At 38.7% G+C, this 14,393-nt stretch overlaps 1 protein-coding gene across 2 annotated transcripts in view; it reads left to right on the top strand.

The window, feature by feature from the left end:
• Window positions 1-14,393, top strand: part of srbd1 (S1 RNA binding domain 1) — a 272,374-nt gene that overhangs the window by 209,180 nt on the left and 48,801 nt on the right. For both annotated transcript variants that reach the window (XM_072580647.1, XM_072580646.1), the window contains 3 exons: window positions 795-901; window positions 6,436-6,612; window positions 6,894-7,088. In XM_072580647.1, the coding sequence (XP_072436748.1) occupies window positions 795-901; window positions 6,436-6,612; window positions 6,894-7,088 (479 nt within the window). The remainder of the gene's footprint in view (window positions 1-794; window positions 902-6,435; window positions 6,613-6,893; window positions 7,089-14,393) is intronic.

Here is a 14,393-nt window from a genome sequence, read left to right as displayed (position 1 = left end):
TTTCGTATCTACTGTCCATAATCCTTCAACTCATTTTAATTAAAGATTTGTCTGTCTATCTCTTAAATTTACTCAATGTCCTGGCATCCACCACACTCTGGGATAGTGAATTCCAAAGATACCCAACTCTCTGAGGGAAGTAGTTTCTTCTCATCTCTGTTTTGTATTTGCTACCCCTTATCTTAAAATTATGATTCTAGATTGTGCCACATCAGGAAACATCCTCTCTACATCTACTTTGTCAGTGCGCTTTAGCATTTTATATACCTTAATTAGATCTCCCTGCATTCTCTAAACTCTAGAGAGTGTAGGCCGAAAATGCTCAGTCTTGATCATCAATGATTCTCCACTTTGTTCTGTCAATGTACATAAATTACAAGATTATACATAGAACAGTACAGGCCCTTCGGCACTCAATGTTTTGCTGGCCTTTTATCCTCCTCTAAGATCAGGCTAATCTGCATATCTTTCATAGTACTATCTTCCATGTTCCTATCCAAGAGTCGCTTAAATGTCCCTAATGTATCTGACTCTTCTACCAGTGCTGGCAGTGCATTCCACGCACCACAGTTTTAATTTTCATCTCGTGAAAAAGATATTTCAAAGCACTTTCTTAGAAATAAAATATTATGGAAGGTGGGAATGTACTGGCACCTGTGCAGCTTTAAGAGGGAGACTATATTATCATTTTATTTGAAGAATAACCCATTGTCATTTGTGGTATATTATAAAGCTTGAACAGTTTTAAGACTTTTTCGGGTCCATTCTAAACAATGATTGCTGCTTTGTTTCAGCATGATGTGTCTCAGACTTTACTTAAAGCCACCTTGGACAGTGTGGTTGAAGAATGTGTCAGCTTTGTGGGAGTGGATATCAACATCAGCTCGGAAACCCTTATGAGGTAGGCAGATTATTGTTCAGTGCTGTAATTGCATGGCAGTTGATCACAGGGTCTCTGTTTAGACTGTCTTTTAACTTAATTTCAGCTGATGCTTTGTGGTCTTGATATAGACTACCAGCTGTATGGGGAATGACAAGTTTAGGCAGTACCTTACTTGCACAATATTAAATGTCTTCCTTTGAAAAAAAATGGGATGAAGGACATTAAAGAAAATGCTGTCAAGCTATGAATTACAGACTTAGTTAAATGAAGACTTTGTACTAAGGTGAACGTGTGTATATATGCATTTTAAAAAATGTTTTTATGTTTTGTCAATGAATAAAGTTACTGCATTTTAATTTCTAGAATGAAACGATTTATGTATGAAGTATATATTTGTTTCTGAAAGCATTTACAATACTTTTTGGCACAGCAGTATTCTGGCAAAATAGGCATATATGACAAATTTCCGCTATTCATTATGGGTTTATTGAGTGTTATGGAGGCATGCATAGGTTGGTGTACATTTGTTCCGAAAATATTAATGTCTCTACATATGCTGTTTTGAGGTCTCACAAACATGTGAGCCTCCTATGCCTAAGTTATACTTTTCTTTATGATAAAGCTGAGCTATCTTGAGAACGTAATTTAAAAGGAGTTCTGGGATTTACATATCAAAGAACAGAAATCAGCATATCCCATTCTAAAAGATGAAAGTTTTGATCTCAGAGTGTTTACTGTATCACATCTTGATGACACTGGACTCCTTTGGCTATACATTTTGTGAGCATGATCTTAACCTCCACTATCACCTGATGAAGGAGCAGCGCTTTGAAAGCTAGTGCTTCCATATAGACCTGTTGGACTGTAACCTGGTATTGTGTGATTTTTGACTTTGTTCACCCCAGTCCGACACTGGCACCTCCAAGTCATGGGCTTGAAACAGGTACGACAACTGACCATATATTGGAAAATGCTGCAAGTGGAGCATATGGGTTGCAGGGTATTCCAACGACTGAGCTTGGGGAACACCACTTGAGTGAAGACAATTGTATAGTTTCACTCAGGACATACCCTGAGCTGATGGATTCTAGGTCAGTCCCCAGCAAAATCCCAACACAAACCCAAGACTCAGCCAAATGATTAAAAGTTTCTTCAAGATCCAAGCTGGCAAGCCATTGGTGGGCGGCACGGTGGCACAGTGGTTAGCACTGCTGCCTCACAGCGCCAGAGACCCGGGTTCAGTTCCCGCCTCAGGCGACTGACTGTGTGGAGTTTGCACATTCTCCCCGTGTCTGCGTGGGTTTCCTCCGGGTGCTCCGGTTTCCTCCCACAGTCCAAAGATGTGCAGGTCAGGTGAATTGGCCATGCTAAATTGCCCATAGTGTTAGGTAAGGGGTCGATGTAGGGGTATGGGTGGGTTGTGCTTCGGCGGGGCGGTGTGGACTTGTTGGGCCGAAGGGCCTGTTTCCACACTGTAAGTAATCTAATCTAATCTAATCTAATCTAAAAGTATTTGCTGCTTGCTTTTTGTTACTATAAATAATATTCATTATCCATATTGTTTCTCTGTTTTTAAACCTGTAAACTCAGGACATGTTGGAGAACTTCAACCACTAGATGTAATTTGTTCATCTGGCAAATAGATGTTTAGAAGTTTTACTGTTTGAATTAGTACTTTTTTTTAGGAACCAACAGAGAACAGTCTAACTTGAGGCTTATCCTCATATATGTATTATTTTATCTTAGCAGAAAAAACTTAATGGAAAAAGATGAATTTAAAGGCAAAGTCTGTCATTGCAATTGTTACTGCTTGCTTCCCATCTAATACATTCTGTTTCACACTTTGAGATGAAATTAGTCAATGTTGATAGAAGAAAATGGGTTGAAAACAATCAATACAAACTGAATTACATTTTCTTTAGAATTCATGAAATCAGATAAAGGCCCTTCTGGAGCAGCCCAAACATCTCTGTCCTAGATTTTCCAGCAATGGAAAAGATAGGCCTCAGTTTACGGCTGTCTAAATATAGGTCTGACTCAAATGCAATATTAAGTTTTGAGATGTCATCACATCTCCATGTGATGCTGCTTCATAACTTTCTTCACATCAGAAAAACTATTTTATGCTAAATATGCCAGTAATTTTGTAATATATGCCTATTTTGCCAGAATACTGCTGTGCCAAAAAGTATCTTTATGAAATCAGTTATTTAAATACTTTGTACCAAAGATTTTAGCAAATGCATCTTCATTTGAATTGACCTTTCCTTTCTATGAGAAGATTGACAGAACATACAAACACTTGAGATTGCACCTGAGACAGCCTGCTTGCATTTACCATGCTCTAGATTCCAGATACAGCAAGGCACTCTTTTAGGTTTATAAGAAGAATTCTGCCTTCATGCAGTGTGATCACAAGGAAGTATGTGCCAGAATTATGAGAAAAATGGTTTGACCTACAGGCAAACTCTGCAAATGGTTGACACTATCAGTTCTGTCAAGTTCAACCTTGCCCTGAATGTCAATATTCATACTGTTTCAACAAGAGATTTTGTCATCAAGTTGTAGTGCATAGATATGTCAAGCGGATGACTGACCATTTGAGTAAATAATTTTGTTACCTTTCCAGTGAACACTTAACATCATCATGAAGCAAACATTTTCTCATATGTTGATTTCCTTAATTTTAGAGCATGCTTGCAATCACACGATCCAATACTTTTCTACATTTAATAACACTGCATTCATGGTGTCAAAGCACAACACTTGTTTGTAACTGCCTGTATTTACCATGCTCTAGATTCCAGATACAGAAAGGCACTCTTATAGGTTTATAAGAAGAATTCTGCCTTCATGCAGTGTGATCACAAGGAAGTATGTGCCAGAATTGTGACAAAAATGGTTTGACCTACAGGCAAACTCTGCAAATGGTTGACACTATCAGAGTCAAAGAGCTCAACCTGCATCCATTATTTGACACACAAAAGCAAACTGGGGAGTTGGAACTGAGGAGGTATCTGGTTGCAACTGATTCATGACAGTTGTGAACAACTGTCTATACATGCATTTAGTTGCATGCAACTACTAAGATCATGATAAGTTCACTAGACATGTTGAGACAATGCTTCGAATATCTTTATAGATGAATAGGTATTTGATGATACAGTCTAGCCAAAGTTTGTGAGATAATCATGGTATGCATACTATGGAATTTTGTGAATTGTGTGACATAAAGTTGGAGTGGCTATTTGAAGTAACGAATGATGCATCTAGGATGAGCAGAAGGAAGCAGAAACCCTTTCTGCTGAAACTTCTTGGCAAACACTAATGGAGTGTATCAGACTCTCAAATTGATTTTTTTAATCTAAGTACTTTTATCTAATGCATTCATATTTTATTTTATTTTATTTCATCTTGCTTTGACTAAATAACCCCTCACTTTTTAGCTTTTATTGCAAGCAAATTACAGTCCTTGTCATGACTGAGGATAGTAGTCTGCTCCAGACTGGCATCACTAAAACTAAAATGCCTTTCCACCTTCTCAAATGTCTGTATAATTGATCAGCATTCAGACATATTTTTATTTTGCATTATGCCATTCACGTCTGAATGCTTGGGCCCATTTGTTTCAGATTCAAGTAAGCTGAGTCTATGAATCACAGATTCATACTCCTGTTTCACCACAGCCTGTTCTTTGTCCTGTCCATCATTAGATACATTCTCCTGTAACTCATAATGAAATTCTACTCTAGCATGTGTACCTGTTGAAGAAATGCACTCACTAGAATTGGGACTGCCAAGCCTAAAAAGATTATAGGGCCCGTTTACTCTGCTCACTCTTCCCAAAAGTTATACAAAATGCTGTGTTTTTATTAAAGAAACTGTTGAACACCAGAGGGTGGTTTGTGTGCAGAATGAACTTCCTGTGGAGGTGTGGATGTAGGTACAAATACAACATTTGAAAGACATTTGGATAAGTACATAGATAGTAAAGGTTTGGAAGGATATGAGTCGGAAGCAGGCAGGTGGGATTTAGTTTGGGATTATGTTCAGCAAGGACTGGTTTGACCAAAGGGTCTGTTTCCATGCTATATGACTCTATGATGTCGAAGAGACTTTGTCTATGTATAGCTGGTGACCTAGTTTCCTAGACGCAACCATCTTTCAGTTGCTTCACTGATGATATTCTCTCAATAATAATGTCAGAAGTTAGGATGTTAGCTGATGATTACACAGTCTACTGTTAATTCCTCAGATATTGGAGCAGTCTGTACCCACATTTAATAAGAAATGGACTATATTCAGGCCAGGGTTAATAAATGGCAAACAACATTTGAACCATTTCCAACAAGATAAAATCTAATATCTCCCATAATATTCAATGACATTACCAATACTAAGTACTTACCAGCAATTTTACTATTGATCTAAAGCTTTCCTGTGATTGTAAGAATAGGTCAGAGGAAGGAATTGTGTGTTGAGCAGCTCACCACTGCCCAATGGGTACAAGTTAAGAGTGATAGAATGCTGTCTATCTTGTCCAAACTTGTTTGGATGCATGAAGCTCTATCAGCACTCAAAGATCACCACCATCCAGGACAAAGCAACCTGCAACCGAAGAAGAGTCATTTGGACTTAAAACGTTATCTTTGTTTCTCTCCCCACAGATGCTACCAGACATTCTGAGTTTTTGTTTATTATAGCGGCCAATTGTTTGGTGCCCCACCCATCTCCTTAGATCTTAATTTCCTTTACCACCAGTGTATAGTGGCAGCAGTTGGTATTGTCTACAAGCTGCTCATCAACAACTCCTCGAGGTTCCTTTGATAGCACCTTCCAAACCTATAACCTCTACACTGAGAAGGTCAAGAACTGTCGGACTCTTGAAGCAGCACCATATTGCAAGTTTGCTTCCAAATTGTGCACAATTTTGACTTGGAAATGTATTGATGTTCCTTTACTGCTACTGGGTCAGAAAATTGGTTATTCTTCATAATAGCTCTGTGGATGTAACAATACCATGTGGGCTCCAGCAGTTCAAGAAGGTGGCTCATCATCAGTTTCTTGAGGTGTCTTGGAGAAGGCCTAAAATTAGTTGGAATTTTCAAAGTAAAATTGTAAATGATTTGGAAATAATTTCTTTCAGGCGTGGATGCAAAAAGGCGTAAAACTGGATAAAGCCAGTAGCGTATTTTCCTGTTACCTCCATCCTCTTTCCCAGAAACTAATCCTGAACACACCAATGATCTGAGTTCAAATGGTTCCAAAAGCTGTTTGTTCAGCCACTTCAGTGCGATCAGTCTAAGGATTGTCTAAGTGTAAAATCTTTAATACGTTTTAACAGATCCAAGCCAGGAAGCAGTTGCGAGAATTATTTATTCTGAATTATGAGCAGTTGCATGGCGAGCTCTGGTACTCCAGGTCTTCCAAGGGCGAAAGCTCAAAAGTGCTTTCTTTTCTCAAAACTTTTAAAGAGGGTCAACTTGGAAAATTTCGATTGAAAACTTTTTGCTCCAAATTTGTTGTATATTTGTTTAATTTCTACTTTCCAGACACATTGCAGGACTCAACGCTAGTAGAGCAAAAAATATAATTGAATGGCGAGAGAAGAATGGACCATTCATCAACAGAGAGCAACTGAAGGAAGTCAAAGGGTTGGGTCCAAAAACATTTCAACAATGTGCTGGTTTTATTCGAATTAATCCAGAAAACATAAAAAACTTTTGCAGGTAAGTAAGTTTATTTCAACCTATTAGTCCTTTTGTTAAAGAAAACCAAGCTAGTAATCTTAAAACAGTCCAAACTAGTAATTTTGCTGTTAAATGATGCAAAAATATTCCAGATCAATTAGCTGATTTGTGGCAGAGATGAAGCAGAAATGTATCAGAAAATAAATATTGTGATTGACCTTGTTTTAAGATGATGATTAGCAAACAACTTTTTGAAGTGAAACTCTGCAAGATTGAAGGCAGTCATGTCATTTTATACTCTTCCAATTTGGTTTCAACAGCAATCAACAGAAGTCTAATAATGCCGCGGGAGGCCAACCGGCAGCTGAAGCTGGAAGCAGTTCCAAAGCAGGTGGCAGAGGGGAAGCAACTGGGAAAACTAGTAAAAAGAAGGGAAAAAGCCAGGGCACTTCAGTGCACCCAAATCCTTTAGATCAGACGTGTATCCATCCTGAATCGTATAACACAGCAACGAGGTAAGGGCTCTAACAGAAGGTGTGATCTAACCTAGTAATTTGGAAGTAATTTATTTCTGAAATATGTTTCCCTTCACAAAGCCAAGTTTGTGTGAGGTCATATGTTAATTGCTATTCCAATGTGCACCAAAGTAATAAATAGAAAAATTGTCAGTTAATATATTTTTGCAGCAGTTTATATTGCAACGACAATATATTTTGTTGAAGCATGACAGTCTCTGTCAAGTTTTATTTTAATCAAAGCTCATCTTTTTAAATTTCTGTGGTTTAAAAAAATTATACAATTTATGTAGTAACATGCAACATAAGAAATCTCTTCTGCTCTACCACCACTCAAAATATTTGAAACATTTAGAATATGAAATATTTTAATGTTAATGATGATGATGAAAAGCCTAACTAAGAGAAAATAGGCCTAAATGTATTTTGTACGTTCATGGAGCCATTGAATTGTATAATCCCAAAACATTTGCAGGTGTTTGTGTAAAAGTAATCTTCTGTGTTAGCAGTGAAATCTGAGACAGGAAGGTGGTTTGTAGTAACCATATAAAAGCACACTTGCATGTGTGCATCATAACCTAGCAGTTATCACGGTTTTATCTGGATTTAATCTTGGCTTATTTTTTAACGTGTGAAATTCAGATAAAATAAAGTCATCACCCCCATGGCATGACAGAGGGTATTAAGTGCATGTCAACTGATTGGGTTAAAGCTTTGTAGAACTGTTCTAAGAATAATAAGCTGTCTTGGAAATGCAGCCTTTTACTTTTTCTCAGATACCTGATGCACATATCTGGTATCCTGTTTCTTCTCTTGCGTTGCAGCTATTTAATCATGTAATGAGATAAACAAAGGTCATGTTCTCTGGCTGACCAACTGACTAGACCAGGTAGAAGGATTACAACGAATGGAGTGAATCAACAATCGCAAACATTGTTATTGTTATTTCTGAAACAGCATTAAGTTTTCCGTTTCCATCTTTGAATGCTTAACCGTGAAACAGTTCTGAAAGTTTGATTGGCACTGTTCTATGTTTGACAAGTTTGTAAGCTTGTTCTTTATAAAGTGGCTTAAAATTTTAATTACATAGCATGCAGAAGGAATTTTTCTGTGAAAGGCTTCATGTTGATCTTTGTTGACTTTCTTAAAGGGAGTTCCTTTTGAAATTTTTTTTTCTTCAAAACCTTGATGTGATGTCCTGAAATTGCGAGCTAATTTTTTCCCCTGCTCCGAGCAGACCACAACTGGCATCACCTTTTAACATTTTGTTCTGGAGTTTTAATTGCAAATATATGCATAAACGTGTTTCTGAAGTAGCTTGGGTAATAACAAGTTAATTTAGTCTAATGTCTTTAAAAACATGACTCAAAGGAAGGCAAGTGTCATTTCTAACCAATCTATTAATTATGACTTGCAATTTTGTAATTTTTAGGAACAATGATTTCTGCCTTTTTATTTGGACAATATTACTGCACGTGAGAGCAGTGGTGCACATAAAGAGATGGTTTTCTGAGATTATTTGCTTAATTATAATAAATTATCCAATTTTCAACAGAATTTATATGCAGGACATTTGTGATATTGTATCTGTGGCATGAACTATTGTTAGCTGCTGCATAGAACATTTTGAAATGCACTTCATACGATCCAATACACACCATTGTTCAGGTGGACTGTGCCAGATCAGTTTACTGGTATTGTTAGGTCTTCCCCAAACTTCTTTGTTTTTATATTCTTCAGGAAACAGCAATAGCAAAATAGCTGAGAACAATTCTAATGATACTTATACAATTTTCTATTCTGATGGAGTTTTAATTGCAAGTTTAATCCAAGCTGTGATTAGCTACAAAATCCACCACAAAAGTGACTTGCATTTATAAAACAATTTTTGTGTGAAAACAATATTTCAAATATACTTTGTAATGAAGACTCTAAATAGAATTGGGAAGAAACTACAGAGAGCTGACTGCAAGCAGGAACAGAAAGATGAGAAGGCTTTTACAACTTGAGAAAGGTGCAGAGGTGGAACGATTCAGGAAATAAATTTTTGTGTACAGTAATAAAAAGGTTCTGGTTTGTGACAGTTGCACCACGTTGAAAAGGTACAAGCTTCTTTACACATGCTTCGAAGGGAGACCTAAGGTGGACTTTGAAGATGTGGAAGGCAGTGATTGACAAGGACAGAAATAGTTGATCTGTGGAAGTTTGTGGAGTGCAGGATATTGGCCATCTCATTGACTTTAAGACTATAAGAAATAGGAACAGGAGTAAGCCATTTGGCCCCTCAAGACTGCTCTGGCATTCAATAGGACCATGGCTGATGCGAAATCCGACCGATCAAGAATCTCTCTTATTTCTGCCTTAAATATACATGAGGACTTTGTCCCCGCAGTTCTTTATGACAAGACATTTCGAAGACTTTGAACTCTTTGAGAGAAGAAATTCCTGCTTATCTCAGTCTTAAATTGGCGACCCTTTATCTGAGACTATGCTGTTTGGTCATAGCATGTCCCATGATGAGAAATATCCTCTCAGCATTTGTGCTGTGAAGCCCCTTAAGAACTCTATATGTTTGTATGGAACAGAACCAGAAGAGCCATCAAAGCTATTGGAGAAGGTGAGGCTTGAGATGATCATTCAAGTGGAGCATTTCAAAATTATAGGATGTAGATGAGTCATGAAATATATGAAATATTTGATGAGAGCTGAGGAGAAAGATCTCAATGTTGCCAATGTCAACTGATTAATTGTATGAATTGAAATAGAGCAATGTCTTGGTCAACTATGAAGGTTAGGCATTGTGAAAAAATCAAGCAAACCAAAGGTAGTGGGTAGGTAAACATTGACGAGTAGAAGACCTCACTGTAGTCACAGTTAATCAGAGTTTTGTTGACCAGGGCAGCCTTGATGACACCAGAATGTGTTTAAAATTAATTTGAACATGGTGTGATGGGAAAAGTGCATGTAGGGATAAGTGGGAATAATCTAAAGACTTGGGTGAAATGAAATGAAACCGTGTAGAATGTGAACTTGTTACTCAAATTAAATATCAATTCCAAGCTTCTGAGCAAATTAAGTATATAATGTATGCATTTTCTGATTTGCTGAATAATAGGGAATCTTCAATTTTTAGTATTTATTCCAGCAGACCTATTGCAGAAGGTTCTTAATGGTTTTAACATAGCAAATATTCTGTTTTTGCAAGCTCAAGATGAGTGAGATGTGTGTTAACCAACTTTCAGGATTTAATGATGTTGAATATTGTGAATCACAGAATAGTTGTCACATCATAAGTTTGGAGTTTTATTAATGTTGTAGAATTATTGTGGTATGACAATTACACGTTACCGACATATAATTAAAATCAGTAAAATGGGCATTGTAACAAAATCCTTCCTCTGTGCCTATGTAAAATCACTTCCCAAAAAAAATGTACTGTCAAAGTGCAATTGAGGTGGGCAAGAGAAATATTTAATGAATGCTTTTCCCATGTTAGGGAATGTGTGAAGTTTCCAGATTGGAAGTATTGCCTATATGCTAGTTTACCATGTTTCTGTACAAGTGGAGCTTTCCTACTTTGTACATGCTCAATACCAAAATTTCACCAGTCAATTCTTGTTTTATTTAGGTAAGCATTCTTATTATCAACCAGTTTTCCTAAATTTTTGCAGGCTTGCCTCATTTCTATTCTCACTAGCATCTACTGTAACATTCCAAATTAGGTCCATATATCTGTACTATTTGTGCCATTCCAGTTGGCCTCACTCTGCTCAGGATTTCTGTGTCAAAATCCTGGAATTCTCTCCATAATGGCGTCAAGGTCTACCTACACCAAATGGACTGCAGTGGCTTAAGAAGGCAGCTCACCACTATCTTTTCCAGATGGATGGGCAGTATATCTCAGTAACACCCACATTGCATGAATTAATTAAAAACAATCTTCGGTCAGAATTCCCTGATGTGTCATGGACAATGGCAAGAAAGTTGTAACATATGAGGATCTTGAAAGAGAGAAAGTGTTTTCTGATTTTTGCCTTCACTTTTAAATTGTGAACTCAAAATGTGTTTATTGAGCAGCAGTTACTTTAATTCCATGCATTTGGAGCTTATTTATAGCAATTTACAAATCTGTTCTTTCCCAAGAAACTTGTTGCAAATTCCTAATATGCAAGTCAAGAGTGAGTACCTTGTGGCTGCAGCTTTCTGATTGCTTTTCCCAGCCATCATCCAACTGTGTCTTTACATAATATCCTTTCATGCTCTATGGCCTTCAGCCTGCTAAAGCCTTCATCTAGGACAACCAACTAGCCTTACCACATCATACCTACCCTTAGGCCAACTCAAATACCACTTCAGCCCTTCAGTGATATACTTTTGAACTCAGGCACACCTGCTACCTGCACACCTGCCAGGTTGCTTTGCTTCTATGACATATAAGTACCTCATCTATCATAATACATCTTATGGCTCTTAGCTTGCTTAACACCCACATTGCTTGGCGGTCTCCAGTCTCTGTCTTGCATTGCTCCTTAGTTCACAAGGAGAGGCAGGCAGATTGTCATGGAGCACATAAATCAAGGGAATTACTATATCATTGTGCGACAGCATGCTGTGTCAACTTCACAGCTGCAGCATGTGCTGGCATGTTATGCAGCAAATATGTTGCATGTACTTCAACTAAATGGAAGTGTTGAAAATCCAGGAGCGCTAGAGTCGTTCAGTAGGATGCTGCCACAGTCAGTTGAGGGGCCAATCCGATTCCAGTCCTGGAGATTGAGTTGGGGCCCAGCATGTCAAGTGCAACCAGTCTGAGCATTACAAGTAGGTCAGTCAGGATGTTGTGAAGAGATCAGTTTGAAGTGGGGAGCAGTGCTTCAGTCGTCATGGTCCTGCCAAGTTGGTTCAAGGTTGGGATTGGTCATTGATGGTCGTGGAGTACTGAGGAAGGTGGCCAGCTCCATTCTGGGAATGCATTGGTTCATTGGGTGAATGATTATGATGGAAGGGGTTAATTCTAGATGGAAGAGCAAGATGTGATAGACCATAAAGAAGACTGGATACCGGGGAGTGGAGGGTTCTCAAAGGTCATGGTCACTCTGGCCTCTACATGAACAGGGTGGAAGGCCAACAAAGGCATGAATAACGTGAGGACATTAATGGTTATGTAAAGACACTCAACTGAAATGGGCAGAGACTGAAAGGTTAGAGAGACTCTGGGACAGCAAAGAAAAATGAAGGATGGGGTAGTTATCTTGACTCTCAGGCAGACCCTGCAGTTCTCTCTTATGAATGCAAAGTTGGAATCTTGATGCGTTGATCAAAGATCAACTGCACAATAATTACACAAATGGCTGACACAGCATGCATAGCAGAGTGATTGAAGTAAGTCAGTGTTTTTTTTCCTTTTGGGGCAAAATAAAACTTTTGGAATTTGAGGCCCTGCTATGAACAATTGCAGTAATCATGATTCTAGTGTAACAGTAATGCCACCCAACTGACTTCAATTTGCACTTCCCCGGCATTGACCAAGAATGCATATTAAAAATTATAGCCAAAAGCAATTGTGACCATTACATTGATTGTCTCTTTGTCATGTCAGCCAAGCAAAAGAAAGGCAGACAAATGTACAGAAAGGTGGCACCTGGGCTTTTCATTTTAGAAACATATTCTCTAGCTTGGGCAGGAAGACAGTGCTTTGCAATGCCACATTTGCACAGTGAACTGCAAGCATTCAAGGACCTGCTCAGTGACGTGCAAAGGTGCCTTTTCTTTGCTGGGAAGTGGAGGAGGCTATCATAGTAGATTATTGGCAGAATTCAACTCGCCAAGTGTAGTACAAAAACTTTAGTTGTGCACCATACGTTTACATCACACCGTGCAAGTCCTTGAGATCATGCTTCAAATCCGAAGAACAGGTCCACCTTTCCAATTTAGTCAGCAAAAACAGCAACCTGGAGCAGCTCCTGCTGGTACACAGGCAAACCAACAGACGAAGTTGAATAGAAGAGACCCTGGATCTACTGGTTTCTGTCATTTTCTGAAAGACAGTGCCGGTACCAGTTAACAGTGTCCTGGGCTGCCATCACAGAACTGTTTCATGTAATGAAGCAGGATTTGTGCTCAGAAGGACGAGAAGGCTTCTATCACAGTCACCATCAAGGTCACAGCTGCCTTGAACTTTTATACTGGCTGTTCATTTCAAGGAATAGAGACCTCTCAATCCTTGACCCACGAGGCATCTGGGATGTAACTGCACCATTTTCTCCCTATCACAGTTGTATATATCCTTCCTTAGTCAGGGGAGCCATGCGGCTGGGAAGTGGGATTCTGTGCTATCGCTGACTTCCCTTGGTGCAGGGCACAGTTGCCTGCATCCACGTTGCCCTATCAACAACCTGCAGATGTCAGCATCACTCCATCCTTGTTCGAATTATACGTGACAATTGATACTGAATCTCGGAGGTCTGTACCAGATATCCTGGGAGCTCCCATGATTTGTACAAATTGAAGAACTCCTTCCCACAGAGGGATATCTACTGTGAGACCAGAGGTCTCCGCTCAAACCATGGCTCCTGATGCTGTTATGAGCCACTCAGGCTGATGCATAATGAAATACAGTGCGGCTCACACTTCCACCTTTGCTGTCTGGAACAAACCATTGGTGTCCTGAAGTTAAGATTTCGATGTAAAGATTACTCCAGTAGAACCTTGCAGTTGTCACAGCTCCCTGAGATAACGCTATAAATGAAGCCCCACTATTCCCTGATTCATCATGGAAGTTAAAATATTTTATAAAGTATACAAAATTTCCCAATTTACCACATTTTCACACCCAGATTGATTTTAAAAGGACCGTGCTTCTGTCCTTAACAGGAATTGCTATTTATTACAATTAAACAGGCTGCAGCTACAAGTACACTTCTATCAACTATCAGTATATAACTCTACTGGTTAAAACTCTAACCCCCTTATAAATGTCCCCTTATACTCGCAGCACACATGTACGCGTGTGATATGGACAGAGGAAAAGCCCAAGAAAGCAGTTCAGTGGTCTCTATTCACTGGATCTGCTGAGATGCTTTTTGTGCTATCACATGCTGCATCTTGGTCTTCCTTCTCTGCATGCTTTTGCTGATTTGCAAGAGACACAGGGTTGCTGGTTCACATGTATATCAGGGCTTTGATTAGAAATCATAACTTGCGTTAATTGCTGGAGGGAAAATAAGCTGCTTTTCTTCAGGCTTAGTGTATTTTTTATGGCAGAGAACAGAGTGGTCCTGAACAGGTTGAGGTTGAAAGGCTTCT

This window comes from Chiloscyllium punctatum, chromosome 11 (assembly GCF_047496795.1).
Source record: "Chiloscyllium punctatum isolate Juve2018m chromosome 11, sChiPun1.3, whole genome shotgun sequence".
NCBI classification, from domain to species: Eukaryota; Metazoa; Chordata; class Chondrichthyes; order Orectolobiformes; family Hemiscylliidae; genus Chiloscyllium; species Chiloscyllium punctatum.
The sequence above is the reverse complement of the archived record's forward strand: the minus strand, read 5'-3'. Positions and strand labels throughout refer to the sequence as shown.